At 46.8% G+C, this 20093-nt stretch overlaps 1 protein-coding gene across 3 annotated transcripts in view; it reads left to right on the top strand.

The window, feature by feature from the left end:
* FZD3 (frizzled class receptor 3) overlaps positions 1-19690 on the top strand; it is a 49352-nt gene extending 29662 nt beyond the window's left edge. For 2 of the 3 annotated variants that reach the window (XM_052692126.1, XM_052692117.1), the window contains exons 4-7: positions 799-1816; positions 16925-17073; positions 18095-18328; positions 18609-19690. In XM_052692126.1, coding sequence (XP_052548086.1) covers positions 799-1816; positions 16925-17073; positions 18095-18328; positions 18609-18822 — 1615 coding nt within the window. In that variant the 3' untranslated portion in view covers positions 18823-19690. The remainder of the gene's footprint in view (positions 1-798; positions 1817-16924; positions 17074-18094; positions 18329-18608) is intronic. The other variant, XM_052692132.1, reaches the window with a different exon arrangement.
* The last annotated feature ends 403 nt before the right edge of the window (positions 19691-20093 follow it).

Raw genomic sequence — 20093 nt, 5'->3', positions numbered from 1 at the left:
AGAGAAAGTCAGAGGATGTTTCTAGGTCCTGGCAATCAGGGTCAAAGATTGCTCTGTCTGTGCTGCAAACAGATGGCCGGGCCCTGTAGGTCCTCCTAAGACCAATGTCAGTAGTAAAATTTCAAAACTGGAGATAAAACTCTGGAAGCTTTACTCATGCTTTGTTAGTGTCAGTGCACCAAACGTGCACTGTGGCAGAGAAGCAAGCATGTTTAGTTTAAGCTCAGTGCTTGCTGAGGCAGTAATGTCTAACAGGGGGAGGAACCAAAGAGCCAAACTTACCGAAAGCATAAGATTGCATCTCAGCACTCCTTGCCCTAATTGTAGAAATACCTTCATTCTAATTTCAGTGTATTAGTGCTAGTATTAATGCTAGGTGGATGTTTGGTCTAATTAGTGCGGTATCCTGCCTGATAGCAGTTAGTAGGGTTGTTTAGGGAAAGGGTTTTAAGTGCTCTATAAAATCATTCTTCCTTGGGCACAGTAAAGCTAAATGTAGAGACTTCCTGACATGAATTGTGTATCTTCACTCTTATGCTTAAGGCCTCAACATTCCCCTTACCCATTTGTTTCTCTATTTTCACACGTACTTCATAGTTTTGACGTCTACTGCAGTCTGGGACGGGAAGTTCTAAAGCTTGTTTATGTTTGGAATAGTAATCTGTGGATTACCTGTTGTGTGGATTGTCTCTGTTTTCTTTCCAGTCTCAGTGCCTAATGTCAGACATGTAAGTGAGGCTGGCAGCCTTTGCACACTACACGTGCCTTTCTTGTAAATCATTCTTTCTTGCTTTCTAGATTCCCGGATTGTGATGAACCGTATCCTCGTCTTGTTGACCTCAGTTTGGGTGGGGAGCCCACCGAAGAGGCCCCCATGGCGGTACAGAGGGATTATGGTTTTTGGTGTCCTCGAGAGTTGAAAATAGACCCCGATCTGGGTTACTCTTTCCTGAGGGTACGGGACTGTTCCCCTCCTTGTCCAAATATGTACTTCCGGCGTGAAGAGCTCTCCTTTGCTCGCTACTTCATCGGAGTGATCTCCATCGTCTGCCTTTCTGCTACCTTGTTTACTTTTTTAACTTTTCTGATCGATGTCACAAGATTTCGCTATCCAGAAAGACCGATAATATTTTACGCCGTCTGTTACATGATGGTGTCATTAATCTTCTTCATTGGCTTTCTGCTTGAAGACCGAGTAGCGTGTAACGCGTCTAGTCCTGCCCAGTACAAGGCTTCCACGGTGACGCAGGGCTCTCACAACAAAGCCTGCACCATGCTTTTCATGGTGCTCTATTTCTTTACCATGGCTGGCAGTGTTTGGTGGGTCATTCTTACCATCACGTGGTTCTTGGCAGCCGTGCCAAAATGGGGCAGTGAAGCGATCGAGAAGAAAGCGTTGCTCTTCCACGCCAGCGCCTGGGGCATTCCAGGAACTCTAACCATCGTCCTCTTAGCAATGAATAAAATTGAAGGTGACAATATTAGCGGCGTATGTTTTGTTGGCCTCTATGATGTGGATGCATTAAGATACTTTGTACTTGCACCCCTCTGCCTGTATGTTGTTGTTGGAGTTTCCCTTCTGCTAGCTGGCATTATCTCTCTCAATCGGGTTCGCATTGAAATCCCATTAGAAAAAGAGAACCAAGACAAGCTAGTGAAGTTCATGATCCGGATTGGCGTGTTCAGTGTTCTGTACCTCGTGCCACTGTTGGTTGTAATTGGCTGCTATTTCTATGAGCAGGCTTATCGAGGGGTGTGGGAGACGACGTGGATTCAAGAACGCTGCAGGGAATATCACATCCCGTGTCCTTACCAGGTGAGGAAATCGATATCAAGTGTTGAAGTGTTCAGCAGTGCAGAAACTGGATGTTGTGAGGCTGCGGTAAGACTTTATTGTCATCTTTATTGAAAGTGGTGCTATTCCCACAAGGGATGTTCTTGCCCTGCTCAAGGTATTGGGATAAAGACTTAGACCTTCTGGAAGAGTAAGCATGATTGGAAGCTTTGCATCAGCTGCTTGGTACTTCTTTGTTATATATAATGTCTTTGGTGTTTCTCGGCTGTGTAGAACCTGTGCAGGTTATAAAGATGCTGTTTTAAACCAACTTGATGAGCAGATCTGAGTGAGTTTACTGTTGGTCTCTAGAGATGTGGTAGGAGTTTTGGCATTTAAGCTGAGCTGTAATCAGCCTCCTTACTGCTTTTTCTGGATTCTGTTGGTCTTCCCTACCAGTTCTGTTGCCTTCATCAGCTTACACATTCTGTGCTTGTTTTAGAGCAATCCACGCACGTGTCAGAAACAACTGTGTGAAATCTGGTTTGAAATGTCTCCTGAGAGAAGTCAGAGCTTACAGCTCTTCAGCTCTGTCTGTAAAGAAAATTACGTGTACCTGCCTGCTGTTTAATTGAGCTGTTGCAGGGACAGGAGGCAGTTAAGAGCATTAGCTATCAAACTGTCCACCATTTACTTCATTATTATGCTATTATAGTTGTAGATGAAGTACTGTGTTAATTACTCAAATCCTACTTTCCTTCTTTTTTGAACCAAAGTGGTGAGCTGGATTTGGAATGGTATTTCTTCTGCAACTGATTTGAAAGCAACTTTAATTCAGAAGGGCTGTGCAGCAGCCAGCTATTATGTGGTGGTGTAAAGATTTTTACAAAGTCAGTATTTTGGCTCTGAAGCAGTTGAAACACCGGCTGGATCATCAAAGCTCACATTTTAATGCAGAAAAATATCACTTTGAGGTTTGGCTTAGGTTATGTAGCTTGATAAGAATCCTTTTATTACCTTTTAACCCTTTTTATTGTTTTCTCTTACCTTTTATTAGGGTGTGACTCTTCCCTCCCATCCAATGTGCAAGCATTTTTATGGCAGGAAATATCTGTCAGTGGGTGTGTTCAGTTTCATTTGCTTGATTGACTCTTCATTGCTGCACTTTTTAATATGTTAAATTGATTAATGCATACAAAGAGAGAAAGAGAGAGATGTGTTTTTTCTCTCACTTGTCAAATGCCCTTCCGTATGTCTGTCAGAAATGAATGTTGCTCTCTCGTAACGTAGAAGAAAAACTGTTTTAAATGTTGAAACTTCTGATGTCTCAGGACCAGAATCCTGGTTTGTAGCACGATGAAAACATTTGTAAAAGGCTGCTGGAGTCTCCAGCAAACCATTCACATAATGGCTCAGCAGGAGTCAAAAGAACAATAATGCTTTCATTCATGTCAAATTGGGTTGAAGGACCCATAGACCCTTGGGAGTGTTAGAAAGGTTTTTCTTCTAACCCAATCCATTTTTTTTTCTTAAGCTGAACATGCTTCTCCATTTAAGCTGTGCTGACATAGAACTGCAGCAGATGAACAAAGCAGCGGCAGAAATCATTTTGTACTTAGTTCGTGCAAGTGAAATGAATTATTAAATTAGAGGAACCTTAAAGCTTTCTAGAGAGCGTCGCTCAGAAATAAGACGGTATTTTTCTCAGCCTTAACGTTAGTTAACTCCAGTTTCAAATATATGAATTTCAGTTCTGTCATGCTTGGAGAAACGTCTGTCCTAAGCTGATTCCACAGTAAGTGTAGGGTTTCTGTGTGTAACTCCGCTGGGTTTGTACTGCAGTTTGCTGCTTGTGTGGATGTGCTTCGTCCAGCAGCAGCAAATCTGAGGTTAACAATTGATCGATCCGTTCAACCCTTGCTTCAGCTTTGTCATCACAGGACGATGCCACAGTAAATCGTTCTGGAGAACCGCTCATGGGGGGTGGAATATGCAGCTGACACAGCACGTCTCTCCTGGTGGCTCCTTGTGCAGGAGATCATCGTGCTGCAGATGCTCCTGGCTGCTGCCAAGCCAGAGGGAGCCTCAGCAAGGGGGGTTCAAGTGAAAAATGGGAACATTTCTCTGAGTGCTTAAAATGGGCAAAATAGTTTCTGAAAGATCCCAAATTAGAGAAAGCAAATGGATACCTTTATGCTTTGATTTTCTGGCTACCTGCGTGCTTCTGGGGTCAGGCTGGCTACATATCACTGTGTTATTTGTGGAGTCTAGGAGGCAGCTGTTACTTGCCTTGCAAAATGTTTAGCTCTTCTACCTGCTGTCTGTCCTGACACAACTGGATCCATGCCATTCCTGCTATTTCAGTTAATCTGAGCAGTGTAAATCTTGTGCATAACAATGAAAGCTGTTTTTATTTTTTGGCCACAAAGATATTCCAATATTCCAATATTCCAATATTCCCTCTCTTTGAGGAGAAGATGCAGGGCAAACTGGAGCTGGTGTTACCTTAGCTTGCCTTCTCTCTGCACTGCTGGTTCCTGGGAGAGATGAAGAAGCATGGGAAGGTTTTCTGAAAGCGTGCAGCAGCTCTCCTCATGAACACGTCCTGGTGCTCACGTTTCTCTAGAATTTTTGGCTGCTGGAGGTCAGGTAGCAGCTTTAGTCTGGGCAGCAAATGCCAAAATCAGACAGCAGTCATCCCTCTTGTGCTGTGGCTGTGAGGGCACAGAGCTTAATCCACCAGAAATTGAGTGGAGGGAGTGTTGTTCCCTTTAGTGTCCTGTAGCAACAAAAAAAAAAACCAACACAAAATGAGAAGTAATAATTATTTATGGTATGTACAAGCAGTGCAGTTGTACTTTCCCCATTACAGGAGAGATGCACTGCTTTTGTGGGTATCGACTTTATAGAATGGCCCAGGTTGGAGGGGATCTTGAAGACCATCTGGTCCCAATCCCCTGCTGTGGGCAGTGCTGCCATGCACTACATCAGGCTGCCCAGTATCCCATCCAACCTGGCCTTGAGTACCTTCAGGGATGGGGCATCCATAGCCTCTCTGGGCAGCAGTGCCAGGACCTCACTTGTCTGGGTAAAGAATTTCCTCCTAACATCTTACCTAAATCTCCCCTCTTTTAGTTTGAAGCCATTCCCCCTTGCCATATTACTATCAGACCATGTAAAAAGCTGGTCCCCTTCCTGCTTGTCAGCTCCTTGTACTGGAAGGCTGCAATGAAGTCTCCCTGCAGCCTTCTCTTCTCCATGCTGAACAAGCCCGGTTCCTTCAACCTTTCTTCACAGCAGAGGCACTTCAGCCCCTGCTTCTTCACAGCTCTCCTCTGGCCCTGCTCCAACAGCCCCACATCCATCCTGTACCGGGGGCCCCAGACCTGGATGCAGTGCTGCAGTTGGGGCCTCACGAGGGCAGAGTGGAGGGGGACGATCACCTCCCTGCCCTGCTGCCGCCCTCTGCTGATGCAGCCCAGGATGCTGCTGGCTGATTCATGCCCAGCCACTTGTTCACCAGGACCCCAAGTCCTTTCTCTGCAGGGCTGCTCTCAAGTTCTTCTCCCAGACTGTGTCATATCAGGGATTTCCTTGCCCCAGGTGCAACACTTTGCACGTGGCCTTGTTGAACCTCGTTAGGTTCTTGTGTGCACTTAGACAGGATTTGGGGAGCGAAGCACTCAGGGAGTTTAGTATCAGCCTGGGCAGATTTCTTAATTTAGCTTAAAATATTAAAGCTTTTATATTAGATCATCTTTCTTTCAATATGAATGATGACAAATTGAATAACTTATTACCAGAAATAATTATTTTATGCTAGAAGGACCATTCACAGTAATTGCAGTGCTGTAAACTGTTTCCAGAGGATCACTCCTCTGAAATACCTACTCACAGCAGCCTAACAGTGCCTTAACCTGTTCCTCTCCATTCTCAACATTGTTGGGACATTCTTCTTGTTCTTGAGGGGCAAATTACATCTTTGTAATTTACTTTCAACGCACCAATATTCAAAGGAGCAGCTGAATTTTATGTTGATTCCTCACTTTCCATTCATGGCCATAAAAAAGAAATGGATGCTTGTCCTCAAAAAACAGATGAAAGTTTTTGTGGAAGGAGAGTTCATGTAGTGGAAAGTAATATTCGTTTGCACAGCCATAGAGCCTCCTATTCCCATCATGAACGTGTAGTATTTGAGCTGGGCTGCGTGCATTAAAATTCTGACCTGGAGGTTGTATCTCTGATATATGGTCTTTTATGAGAGCGTAGCACAGTTTTTGCATGGAGGTAAGGTGCAATATTGAAGCACAGAGTCAGGGAATCCAATCATAAAATAATCACATCTACAGGATGTTGATGTACAGAGAACAAAGGAGACTGGCAGAGTTTTCATAGAACCATAGGGGATGGAAGGAAGGGACCCTACAGATACCTCATTCCAACCCCCTGTGGTTCCTCTTTCTGTTCCTCTTGGGAGTGACAAAGGCAATCACCCTGGGACACTGATTTACTCCCATCCATGGACATAAGTCTTAAAACTGACAAAAATCTGGCTACGAAGGGATATAGATACTGAGGAAAATCTGTCTCCAAGGTCAGTTCAACTCTTTGAAAGGGTAGATGGCAGCAAGACATTGGGAAATGGCTTTAAGTTGAAGGAGGGAGGATTGAGGTTGGATGTCAGGGGGAAGTTCTTTATTATGAGAGTGGTGAGGTGCTGGAACAGCTGCCCAGAGAGGCTGTGATGCCCCGTCCATCCCTGGAGGTGTTCAAGGCCAGGTTGGATGGGGCCCTGGGCAGCCTGGGCTGGTATTAAACGTGGAGGTTGGTGGCCCTGCGTGTGGCAGGGGGTTGGAGCTTCGTGATCCTTGAGGTCCCTTCCAACCCTGGCTATTCTATGATTCTGTGATTCTATGACTGATTGCAATACATGTTCCTCTTACAAAAAGGCAGCATCCAGTGGTCAGTGTGGGCTTGCTCTCTTGGGATGGCAGACTGTGATGTTAAAAATTTTACCTCTTTTCTTACTCCGATAGTTGAACTGTGTAAAGTGGTTTTGGCCTGAAAAGGTTAATTGGACTGATCCACAAAATCAGGTATTCTGCAAAATCAGAAAGGTCTTGAGTGAAGGCACATTCCTGTTAGATCTGAGCGTACCCAGACTCCCCACAGCTTTCTCAAATGCCTCAGGGCTGGGCTGAGCACTGTGCTGGTGGGAAAGACATCTAATTTAGATGTTAAAGAGAGGCAAGAGGAAAAAAACTATTTCAAAGGCATCTGCTATCCCAGTGAGTCTTTGAGAAATGAAACCGAGCGCTATGAATTATCTTTGCTTGTGATCTGATGTTCACAACTTGCCCAACCACGTGGGCAAAACTCATTGGGTTGAAACACTTTGGTGCTTAACTTGCTGAGAGTAAACACAGTGCTCCCTGCTTATCTTATAGCTGTTATTTAGGAGGATGGAAGGGGATGTGGGTAGCACGTTTGATTCACTGTAGATGGGGAAGACTTGCTGGCAGGCTGAGTTCAGAACAGACTGCAAAGTCTGGTTTTGTATTGGAAGCTCACTTTCTTTTCCATTTTCTGTTAGGATCTCGGTTTTGTGCTGGGTGCTGGATATCCACTCAGACACTGTTTGCAGCAGATTTAACCTGAGAGCAGCACTAAGCATTTGCACACTGCCTGCATCCCTGTGTTGTACATTTCTTCAGCTTTTGGGCTTGGCCTCATACAAGCCAGTGCAATTTCAGAGGTAAAATATTAGGCATATACTAGATAGAAATCAGTGTGAAGATGGAAAGTACAGTTACTGAGCACCATCCAGGTAGCTCATTCCAGATGCTTCTGACTGAGGTGGTTCTCCCAGCTTCCTTTTCTGCTCTGAAGCAGAGATAGGGGCACTTCTGTACTGCTTGGTTTGTGTTCTGATGAGCTGTGCCCTGGCTTGATGTTCTGCTGGGTTGAAGAGGTCACATTTGTTGCTATTTAGATGTGTCCTAATGTAATTAGGATTCTTGGCTGGAAAAGTCTAGGGATGTTTTGGGGGCAGAGAGAACAGAAGTTGGGTTTTGGGGTGGTTTTTTTTTGATGGGTTTTTGTTGTTTTTTCTTCCAGCTTCTCTTGTTCAGATTGAGGTTATGCATCAATACCCCTTAAACACTTTCTAGATCCTGAAAGAAAATGTTTGTTGCTCTTCTTGGAAAAGAAGACATAAATAAGAATCTAAGACCACATGCTTGGAAGGACACAGGATTGTGTTTGGGAATCCCACGGAGATCATTTTGCTTTGCTAAGCATAATACAGATGTGCTTCCATTACTGATGGAGAAGAGGATTTTCACACAAACCATGAGCACAACACAGCTGGTTTTGCTGCTGACCTTCTGAGCGAGTTCTTGAAGCAGTTCCTGTGCCTTGCCTATCTTCTGAAGTCTTTTCTATTTTCCTTGTCATCTTGGCTTTAAAAACTCATAACTGCCACGATATATTTAAGCAGCTGACTATTGAGTGGATGCTTTAAGAAGATGTAGAGCCAGCTGTCATTTCTAGCAGCAACACAAATAGTCTCTCCCGACTTCTTTTTCCCCCTCTGCTTGCTCTGTTTCATTCCAAGCCCCAGCCATGCTCTGCAGCAGTGTCAGATGGGTTTTGACTGAAGATGGGAATTCTCACCCACTCGCTTCTGCTTATTGCTGGTGTCAGGGAGAAAAGAGAGGATTAATGGTGGTTACCTAAGCTACCAAGAGCTTCAAAAGAAGGAATGTTTTGTGGAGGGAGCCTCTTCCCTGTCGGTGGCAGTTCTGTGTATCTGGTACAGGCACAAAGGAAGCCAAGTACAGGCTTGCTAATATATATCTGCTAACATTTAAATTAAACTGCATTATAGATTGCTGTTAGTGCATTAATTGACAATTAGCTTTGGGGAGCTGGATTTCAATATTGGCGGTTATCTCGGCTTTAGGTTCAGGAATTTGTCAGGTTTCTTGTTTCCCTTTTTCCCAAAGACACTTTTAGATCCGATCCCTTTTTTTTTTTTACTGTGAATTTCCAAGGTGGTTTTAGATGTGTCCAAATGCACTTCTGAGATCAATATCTCTTCATTTCAGACTCCTGGTTGGCCAGCAGTCACAAGGTGTTTCATCTGCCTGGTTTGCATCCCTCTGTAGAGCTGCCCACGTAACGGGGGCGGGGGGCCCATTTTGAAGTGCATTTAATTCCCACTTGGCACGGGTTGGTCTTTGCTTTGCTTTCTGCCTGGTGCCCTGAACACACACCGCAGGAGCACTGAAACCAGAGACCGTGCTTGGCTTCTTGCAGAACCCTTTCAACACAGGGAAGTTCTTTTACAAGCAGGTGCCAACTGAGAAGCGACGCTGGTGGTAAAGAGCTGGTAGGCTGTGAGCCAGGCCATGGGAGCGTGCACTCATCTGCCTTCATTCCCTCCCTGCTGAACGGCCCAGAGATGTGCTGCTAGACATTTCAGCCCAGGTTCTGCAGCCCGTGCTTGGGTTTGGTTTCTCCACACACAGCACAGACTTCTCCCCCCCCCAGACTTACTGCTGGCCATTTGAATGTGTGCTGGGGATTTAAACTGTGCGGCAGTAAAGCTGAGTTGCGTGCGGCTCCGAAACGCTCCCGTAGCAGAATGTCTTTTCCCATGGCTGCACTGTGGGTGAAGGGTAACCCTTGTTGACACAGGCTTTATTTTCACGCACAAGTGCTTCGGGACAATCGCACACGCAGACCAAAGAGAAGAAAAGATGGGGCTTCCATACATCTTAGCAAACACAGTGACAAGAAGTCGTTGTTGAGACGTAGGCTCTGCTTTTTGGGCCTGCACATGAAGCTGGGTCGTTCCCCAGTTGGGTTGGCAGCAGTACAGAGCGTTTTCCGGTTCTTGTTGTTTCCTCTACTAATCAGGGGTTTTGCCATGATATTTTAAATACCAAATCTCAGCTGTTCTGCCATCTGTGTTACAGTGGGCCTTCAGAAGCATGCGGGGCAGGGCACTAAGCTGGGGAAAGAAAAGAGGCTTTGTTAAGAGATGTCTTAGCACCGCTTGTGTGTGGCACAGGCATAAAGAGAATAGATTTAGAGCTGTCTATAAATCTTCATTTCTCCTCCCTCTTTTTCATTAGTTGTTGTTTAGAATTCCTCTTAGAAGAGGTAATGGATTTGCTTAAATCTGCCCTGAGGAACTGCTTCTCGTTGAATTCAATTATTCTGCCCTCAAAAAAAAAGAAGGTGAGATAAAAACATCTTTTCCTTATTGCTGTTTACTCAGAAGAGACCGAGCAAATGGGAATGATGAGCTGCACTTCTCTTCAAAACCAAATCAATGCCGACTCTGAGAAGCAGCATTCAGCCCTGTGTCACTCAGTGTCCCAGCAGTGCTTCGGGTAATTCCTCCTGCCTTAAATGCCCAGGAAAAATTAGATGTTCTATCTAATTTCCTGGAATTCTCTTCAGCTTTAGTAATATCAGTGCTGTCTCCATGCACATCAAGGACTGATTACTGCACACCGTATTTTCTTATCTCACCTTCACATGCATATAATTCCCAGTGCATTAACATATTGAGTGAAAGCAATCATTTCATCCATGTGAGTCATTTCTGTCTGGTTTTTTTTTGCTTTCTAATTGGATTGACTGAGCTGGAGACAAAGGGAAGTGCTGATTTCTCAACCATTATCTTTAGACAGGCAGAGTGGTCCCTGTACCTATGTGTGACTGCTCAAGGTCACCTTTTTTTCCTATTTTCCTTTTGTGGTTTGTCAAAGGAGGTCAGATCTTGCTGTTTTTGAGCTCTCAATTTCACTCTGTTCTCTTTTTAATAAGCGGCTTTCATATCTAGAACAACCTTTAGTTCTGATTGTCTAGGAAGCACTTTTTTCCATTGAGTTTTCATTGCTGTTGAAAGCATAGGAAAAACATTGAGTTTGGAGCTCTGATTTCACACAACCACAGAATCTCAAGAGACCATGGAGTCCAACCCCCTGCATTGGGTCGCACAGGTTGGCACCAGGCATTCACTGATGATTCTGACTCTTTTCACTGGGTTTCCAAGTTGCTTTGAGGTGTTGAACAGCCATGCCAAAATGGCTGTGGGCCAGCTGGCAAGTATCATAGAATCACAGAATCACAGAAAGGCCTGGGTTGCAAAGGCCCACAGTGCTCATCCAGTTCCAACCCCTGCTGTGTGCAGGTCACCAACCAGCAGCCCAGGCTGCCCAGAGCCACATCCAGCCTGGCCTTGAATGCCTGCAGGGATGGGGCATCCACAGCCTCCTCAGGTTGAACATCTTTGGTTTGGTGTGGATGTACATTTCTTCCAGTATCTCAGCAGATGCTGTTTGTGTGCCTAATCGCTCTGCCTCGCAGTGAGTTCCATCGGGTGGCTGTCCTTGAGCTCTTTGGTGTTCCTTGGCTGTTGTAGGGTTCATCTTACCAGCTCAGAGATGCTAAATGGCATTTTTGCCTTTCTTGCCTTTCTCACTTGTGTTTTCCTTGTATTGTTATTTTTAAGGAGCTCTTAAAACCTCGGTCTCTTAGAAGAGTTACTTGCTTTGGAACAGACAGCTCTGATGGTTTTACCACTGGCAGCAGTTTCATTGGCTTTCCAGGAAATTGTAATTCCAGGCACTGTATCAGTGGTGCCACAGGGCACAGCGTGTGCAATGAAGTCCAGCTTCCACTGTGAGCACTTTGAGAGATTGCTTAGTTGTCATGGAATGAAGTCAGAATAGCCTGCAAATAGAAAGGTACTTAACAGGAGGATAATAGAGAGCATTCCCAAATCAGAGGTAAGGCTTTGAGCACACAGTGTTCACGACTGAAGTCTGGGACTTGTCTTTCTAAAAATGCTTTGCTGTGTGTGCTCAGCCTGCTCGGGTGGTTGGTGGCCCTGCACACAGCAGGGGGTTGGAACGGCACCATCACTGTGGTCCTTTTCAGCCCAGGCCATTCTTCGATTCTGTGGTTCTCAGCTTTAATACACTTTCATCCCCAATCCTGGAGCAGCTGCTTTGAGAGAGAACTCAGAGCAGTTTTTAGGTAGGGATGTGACATGAATAACTGTGTTCCATGCTCTTGTTTGAGAGAAGCTGAGGTTGGAAGCGGTGGGCATCACGTAGCCAAGCCTTGTGGTCAAAGCATAGGGCTTTCCTAAGGAAACCCATGCAGGATGTATGGGTGTGCATAGCCTTGCAGAAGAAGGGTAAGAAGGGATGCAGTTAGTTTTCCAAAACTGTAAGGAACACTGAAAATAGCTGCTAAAGTCTGAGGCAGTGCTGGCAGGGTGGCAGCGTGCTCGTGCATGAAGCTCAATTGGAAAGGAGAGAACTACACAGGAGCTGAGGGCTGCAGAACTGAGCGGCATCGTGTGCCATTGCTGGCTGCTGCAGCAAGGGTTGAATATGTTCAAGAAGGAGAGCAGAACGCCAAAGTGGGTGTTACTGCTGCAGAGGTTTTAATCCACATGCAGCGGAGTTGTCCCAGGAATCACTTTTTCTGACTCATTCAGTTTTTTGTTCTCTGGACTCGCTGTTTAATTCCAAGTGAGGTGCTGATATCTGAATTTGGGGAGCTGTGTTTTTCTGAATGGCAGCAGGAGCTTCTGGTACCAATCAGAACGCAGGCACTTGGGCAGTCTCTCTAATTACAAACCATTGCTAGCACTTACAAAAATCAGTTGCTGCGACTGAACGCTGTCTTTCATTTCAAGATAAAGCCACCAACCGCACGACATCCCAACGGCTTCTCTGACACGCAGCTTCCCCTTGGCCTTTCTCCCAGCAGTCGTTTCCTGGAGCTGCAGATCAGCACATCCTAGGATTGGCACAGGATAGCTGCAGGACCTGGTGCAGGCAGGAGCAGCCAGCAGCACGCCTGCTTACAGCAGCTCCTGGCTGGCACTGTGAGCAACCGCAGGGCCTGAAGGGCGGATGTGTTGGAGGGGAGGCGTTAGGCTGCAGCCGTGAGTCAGGGCCTTTCTGCTTGTCCTGTGGGAGCCCTTTTCAAGGAGATGGGTGATGAGAAGCCTGCAGCCCTGTGGCAGCTGCTCCTGTGCTGCATTACACAAAGCTGTTATGGTAGATGATGAGGCTCCGATGCAGACAAAAGGCTTCTACTGAAAACCAGTGCTGATCTTCTGTGAATCACAGAATCACAGAATCACAGAATCATAGAACCGTAGAATGGCCTGGGTTGCAAAGGCCCACAATGCTCATCCAGTTCCAAACCCCTGCTGTGTCCAACCAGCAGCCCAGGCTGCCCAGAGCCACATCCAGCCTGGCCTTGAATGCCTGCAGGGATGGGGCATCACAGCCTCCTATGGGCTGAATAATTTCAGCATGGCAGAGAAACTCAAATGAAGTCCTTCTAAAATATGCTGCTTTGTATTTCAGAGGTACCGTAGAGGCAGGTTTCATAAGGATGGGTTTCTCAGGCACCCAGGTTGAATTCTTGGGGATAAAAAAGTGCTTTGGATGCGTTTGGTGTTGTGAGACAGATGTGCAGTGCTGGAGCCAACACTGGCATCTCTGGGAACGTCTCCTCCAGAATGGCCTCTAAGCCTATCGAGGTGGTAATCTGAACACTTCTATTGCATTGCTTTATTATTATTATTATTTACCATTATTATTTATTTATTATTATTATTATATTGCATTTATTATTAGCTTGGATCAGGTTGGCCCAAGTTGCACAGACCGAACACGCTGCTTTAGTTTCCACTCTGGGCATACAGCAACTCGGTAGTTATGAAGTCATTCTGGGGAATATTTGCTAATGTTTTCTCATAATTGTTCTGACAACTGTTTTACTGTGATCCAATGGGCGAAGTTAATGGATGGATCTTTTGTGTCCCTGCAGTAAGCAGGAAAGTGCAACTGAGAGCAAGAAACAAAAGGCGTCAGTGTTGTTGTGTGACAGCTCTCAGCCATTCTGCCATGCAGGACCTGAATGTTGGTATTTATTCTGCTCAGAGCAGCGTTGCCATGCAGCTTCTGGCATTTAGAGCCAGAACAGCTTCTGTTAGTTTCTTTTGGACGTCTCCAGAGCCTGCTGTGACTGTTTCACACAGACCTGACCCGTTCTGAAGCTGCTGAAGGATGGGTGGCTGTCTTCCTCACCAGCTCTTACATCAGGGCTACGTCAGGTTGGCCGTTCACAGTTGCTTGGAGTTGCTCTGTTCTTCAGCTTGTGCTGCCCTGTAGCCAGGGAGGTTGCATGGATCCTCGTTTGCCTGTGGAGTAAAACAGGCGAGATTCTAATGAACTGAAAAAATAATTTGATTTTAGAGAGAGAAATGCAGCTGCATTTTGCTGGGAAATGAGCAGCACGTGTATAATATCCTGAATTTGAAAGCAGTGACAGTGATGGAAATGGTAATGAAAGTGAGACTGTCGGATCAGATTCCCTTTGGTCTTCCCCCGCTTCCTCTGCTCTCAACAAAGGGATGAGTTAATTTGAATTTCATTGCTTTTCATCCTTAGGGAAATATCAGATGATCGGCCTTATTGTGGAACCGGGCCCCAAAGGAGGGGGACAGGTGTTGGGTTTGTGCTTTCACTCCACGTGTGCAGCCAGCTCATTAATGTGTGATTTCATACGTGGCAGCAGGAAGAGGCCACCGGTCTCTGTCACTAAAAAGCAACCGAGGTTGATCGTTCAGGGGCAGAAGGGGAAGATACTCAGAAATGAGTTATATAAGCATCTTAAATTAACAGCGTGCCTACAAAGAGGCATTGTTTTTCCCCAGAGGAACGCTGAAATGGATGTTTTTAACCTCCTCGCTGAACACCTGCTACTGGGGGTTCGGCAGGGCGGCGGTGCGTTCGCACCAATGTCTTTCTGTGCTCAGCAAGGGAAGCGATTCACACCAGCCCAGCTGCGGCAGCAGCCTGGCAGATGGGAGCAGGGCTGGGGCGTGAAGCCTTGCTATCACGTATGCAATCTTTGTAGCTGACAGAACTTGTTTGCTGGTCTTTGCTCGGCGAAGCATCGGTGCCTGTGCTGCTGGCGGGACGTGCCTGAGCAGAGCAGAGCAGAGCAGAGCAGAGCAGAGCAGAGCAGAGCAGAGCAGAGCACACTGCCTTCTATTGCAGCTCCATCTCAGCCCGTTCCCCTGCTGGCTGAGCGCCTCTGAAGGCCTAAAGAATCATGGAATCACAGAATCACAAGGTTGGAAAGGACCTACAAGATCATCTGGTCCAACCGTCCTCCCGTTACCATTGCTATCACAAGCACTGAAACCACATCTTGTAGCTCCTCATCCAGACAAATGGACAGAGCAAATGTGGAGGTGCCCTGGATTTCAATAGCAGGAATCCAAGGGTAAGCACGAGGGAGCTGCTGTGAGGTTTTACTGCTATTAAAATCCATGCAATCATTTCTGTGTCTTATTGAAAGAAAATGGCAGTTTGGGTTTGGAATTACATCAGTGCCATACTTGTTGGAAATGAGCTCGGAGGCTTTGGGTTTAAGCACCTATTAGTTACAGTTTTATATTCCTGGAACAGTGATTTCGAGTCTTATTTTTCCTTTGTTAATTGCAATTAGTGTCTCCTAATCCACAGAGATGTTGTTTAAGACAGGTGCAGTCACTTTAGTATTAATGGTTAGGGAGCCCACCATGTGTTCCTGCTGGAATTGCTGGCTTCGTGCAAAGAAGCTCATGGTTGAGTGTGAATAGTTTGCTTTGAGAGCAGGGTGCTCCTCTTTTCACCCAGAGGTATTTGGTGAATTGATTTCAACTTTTGCTTGGAATAATTTGCAACACCCTGCAGAAATGCGTGGAGCCAGGAGCTTTGCTATCAAATGGTTGGATGCAGTGTGTTCATGGAAGTAATATCTGTTCCTTAGTGGGATGAGGGTGAATGCTTACACACCACCTCGCTTCTGCTGTCTAGCGTAAAGCGGTCTGACTCAATCCAGGAGATAAAAGTGCCCTTTCAGAGCACCTCATCACACGCTGGCCTTCAGAGCTCCAACTCTCATTTTGTTTTCAACACAAGAATAGGGATTGCACTCATTGCCACGAGAGCTGGGCCAGCAGGCAGCACGGTGTGGAAACACCACAATTCACCTGAGCATTGCCTACATTAGGTGATGAATTTCACCACTTATTCCACTTCATGCCGCATTTGCACGTTATGAAATGAGATAATAGGGTTAATTTCTGAGAGCTTGATTTTGCTGCATAGGTTTTTATTGGGTCACCATTAACATATCCATATCCTTTTCTTGGGTGAAACCTCACACGATGGCTCCAAAGCCGCCCAGAGGACTCGTGCTGTGTGGTTCCATGCCTGCAAGGGCCAGGAGGTCTGCGGTCTGATGTGAAATACATTGAGGAGAGAACTCACCTGGGAGGAGCCTTGATCCCATTTCATGCAGAGATGAACTCTGAGAAATAGAATCGTGCTTGTGATGCTTCTAAATTAAATTCTGCATCGTCAGCTCTTCAAGATTTGCCCTTGACAGCTCACTTTTTGTTGACTCCACAAAAGGCTTCCATGCCTATTTGTTCTGACAAACCTGTCTGGAAATGACGTCTTCGGATTTGCTCCCACATCTTTTCCTAGCAACTCCTTTTGGGATGAATATTTGCAAAAATATGCACAAATATTCATAAGAATTCATCTGGTCACGTTGGATAAATGCAGGGAGGTCAGAGTTGGCAATAAGCAGGTCATCATACCTTGGTGATGTCTTAATGTCTTACGTTCCCAAGGGAAGGAAATGGCAGGGAGTAAGGAGTCAGCATTGAGCATCCCATGAAGCCTTCCACTGGGACTTTTCCCAACAGCGAATGTAACACCTGGTTTTATGTAGGTTAGTTCTGTCAAAGAAATGAGTCTTCATAACTTGCAGACTAGAAAGTATTTCACAGTTATTCAGGGCACAGACAAAAGACCAGAAGTACAAATAAAGGCTGGGACCTCACAGCGGTTGGGGCTTTTGTTTCACTCCGCAGTGGATCGGCCCTCACATTCAGTCCTGCTCTCTGGAGCCGTGAAACAAAGGAACCCTGTTGATGTTTACTTTGGCTCGAGGCACAGACAGTTATTTTAAATGAGTTAATAAGAGGAGAAGCCAGCTATGGTGGTTTGTATGATGTTCTTTTTGGTCTCTTTCTCTCTGCAGGTCACTCAGATGAGTCGTCCGGATCTGATCCTCTTTCTGATGAAATATCTCATGGCTTTGGTGGTTGGGATACCCTCTGTCTTCTGGGTTGGAAGCAAAAAGACCTGTTTTGAGTGGGCCAGCTTTTTCCACGGACGCAGGAAAAAAGAGTGAGTACTGAAACAGACAAACCAGCCGAGTGCTGACTGAAGTCCTCCTGCCCTGTGGTCCTGGCAGCATTTTGATCAGTATCCTGTGGAGGCACGGCCAGGAGCAGGTAGGGGCAGCTTTCTCTGTCCTTATTTACAGCGGAGCAAAGGACAGCACAAGCAACTGCTCCAAAAATGAAGCCCTGAAGAACAGTCATATTTTTAGCCATTCTTATTCTTTGGTCCCAGAATCAAATTTTCATTGTTCTGTTGGTTTTAAAATGAGAATCAGGTTTCAGTTAAATACTGCAGCTTCTCTGCTGTGCGCAGAGCAGTGGAATGGAGGGCTGTCATTTGTGAAGGTACCTATCTAGAATCCGGTCCACTGAATCACATCGTTACGTGGGAATTAAACCTCAGCTGTTTTCACCATGATTGCAGTTCAAAGCAATTGTCTCTATGTTTAATTTTCCCATATGCCTCTGACCGTAAAGCCCAAGCGCTCCGATAAAATTACAGTAAGATTGTGTTGTAGCTTCTTTAGGGCCAAAATTAATTTAGGTTGAGATATGGCATAAATTTAGAGACAGTGTATTTGATTACATAATAGCCACGAATACCTGGTTTCATAATCATAAATATTGTCTCAGTAAGTGGCTGTTTCAAAATAGATCTGCAAACATAGCAAGCCTTTAAGGTGCTGCCCCGTGGCGTCGCCTTGGCCATCCATGGCAGAACTGGCCCTCTGCTGAGTAAAGTGACTCCTGCAGAGTTGGAGCAAATGTTGATTTATCCACAAGAGCCTGGTAGGATGCACACATGGCTGACAGCATTTGGTACATCAGGTGCAGAGAGTGTGAAGGAGTCAAGAACACAAACTTTGCTGACATACCCAAATTCTAAACGCTTCAGAATTAGGCAAACGAAGCCATTATAACGTAAGTCCTGCTTGTAAAATACTTGTAGTGCTGTTCCTGAGATCATCTTACAGCCCTTATTGCGCTAATTGACATTAACTATTCAAACCTCATGCCTAATTCAGAGTTGTCAACGAGAGCCGCCAGGTGCTGCAGGAGCCAGATTTCGCTCAGTCTCTCCTGCGGGACCCCAACACCCCCATCATCCGCAAGTCCAGGGGCACCTCCACCCAGGGCACCTCCACCCACGCCTCCTCCACCCAGCTGGCCATGCTGGACGAGCAGAGGAGCAAGGCGGGCAGCGTGCACAGCAAAGTGAGCAGCTACCACGGCAGCCTGCACCGCTCACGCGACGGCCGGTGCGTTTCCTTCTCTTACGTGGAGTGTGTGACGTGGGACGAGCTCTGAGAGCATGGGGAGGTGGTGGGGTCAGCATCCTGGAGGTGTTTGGGAACCGTGGGATGGGGCAGTGAGGGACCTGGGCCGTGGGCACGGCGGGGTGGGCCGGGGTCGGACTGGCTGACCTTAGAGGTCTTTTCCGAGCGGAGTGACTCCGATTCTGCCATCTCAGCACGTGGGAAAGCAGAGCTCCCCCACACTGCCGTGCTGACAATACGATCCCCTCTGTTTGCACACCAGCTACACGCCCTGCAGCTACAGAGGCATAGAGGAAAGGCTCCCTCACGGCAGCATGTCCCGGCTCACCGACCACTCCCGGCACAGCAGCTCCCATCGGCTCAACGAGCAATCGCGCCACAGCAGCGTCAGGGACCTGAGCAGCAACCCCCTGACGCACATCACGCACGGCACCAGCATGAACCGCGTCATCGAGGAGGACGGCACCAGCGCTTGAGCCTGGCGGCGCCGCTCGGCGTTACGGCGCCTCTGGGCAGCCGCTGCTTTTGTGCGTCGGGAGGCCGAGGCCGGCTTCTCTGTTGTGTAGCCGCCGTTCTCACGCCTGCGTCAGAGCCGGCCTTCGGCAGGCTTCAGTCACTGAGCACCCGGCTGCCTGCCTCGTTAGGGCCTCTCTGTAGGTAATTATTTATTTGATAACTGTTATTTACCCATCAGCCATCGTTGCTGGACTCCTTGTTCTTGAAGAAAAACCTTCCCCTCCCTCCGACGTGTCGTCACATCAGCAGGTGCCACCACGGTCAGTCACACCCACATGTTCTCTAATGGGCCTAAGGGAATTCTTGGATATTGAAGGAATTCCTCCACATCTCTGATAGCAGAGCGATTCTTGTCTCACAGAGGGAGGGGCCCGGACTCAGTGCTGTGCAAAGACAGTGGCAGCGTTTGTAACAGATAACACTGGAAATGCAACAGGAGCAGCGTTTGGGAGGAGAGAGGAGATGGCTGAGGATCGCCAGCTCCTCCCAGGGCTGCTCAGGCTCAGCTGCGGGGATGGGTGGAGGGAGGGGGAGGAAGGAGGCAAGGAAGGGCGCTTTTTGTATAACTTGCATTGTCCTTGCTTTTTTTACAAGATACTATTTAAATTTTCTACTTGTTTACAATTTATGTAGGAAGAGAGGAATTTTAAAACCAGTTATCTAGATAATATTCAGCCACTTATTTTTAGATTACTGTCCAAAAGCTGAGATCGCCCGTTCCCAATCTATTTAGAAACGGAAAGAGCTAAATTTGTCGCCACACCGGGCTGGGCAGCCTGTCACCAACAGAACAAACCAACGCTGGGGCTGAAACGGCTGCGAGGAGCTCCCTCCAGGGGCTTTGCTCTGTGCTGAGGTCGGGCATCGGGGCACGGCGCTGAGCCCAGCCCTCCTTGCTGCTGGAGGAGCAGGCAGGTATCCGTGCTCTCGTCATCAACCTCTACTCCGGGTTCATTTCATTCCCTACCGTAGGCCCACAGCAGAGAATTCTCACTTTGGGCTTTTGTGGTGTGTGAATGGTTTGTAGGGCACAGCAGGTCTTTGCAGGCCCAGCAGGCAGAAGTCAGGGTGCGTTCCTGATGGCACAGCTGATCTTCGGAGGCGTCTGCTGTCAGACCCGCTGCAGCTAAACCTACCTCAGTAACCACTGCAGATCACTGCTGGGATACGAACGCCTCTTTTTCATTGTCCTTACGTAACTCCCTCCTTCACCTGCTTGAGGCGCGTGGAG

This window comes from Tympanuchus pallidicinctus, unplaced genomic scaffold, assembly GCF_026119805.1.
Source record: "Tympanuchus pallidicinctus isolate F22 unplaced genomic scaffold, pur_lepc_1.0 scaffold1, whole genome shotgun sequence".
Taxonomy (NCBI): domain Eukaryota; kingdom Metazoa; phylum Chordata; class Aves; order Galliformes; family Phasianidae; genus Tympanuchus; species Tympanuchus pallidicinctus.
The sequence above is the reverse complement of the archived record's forward strand: the minus strand, read 5'-3'. Positions and strand labels throughout refer to the sequence as shown.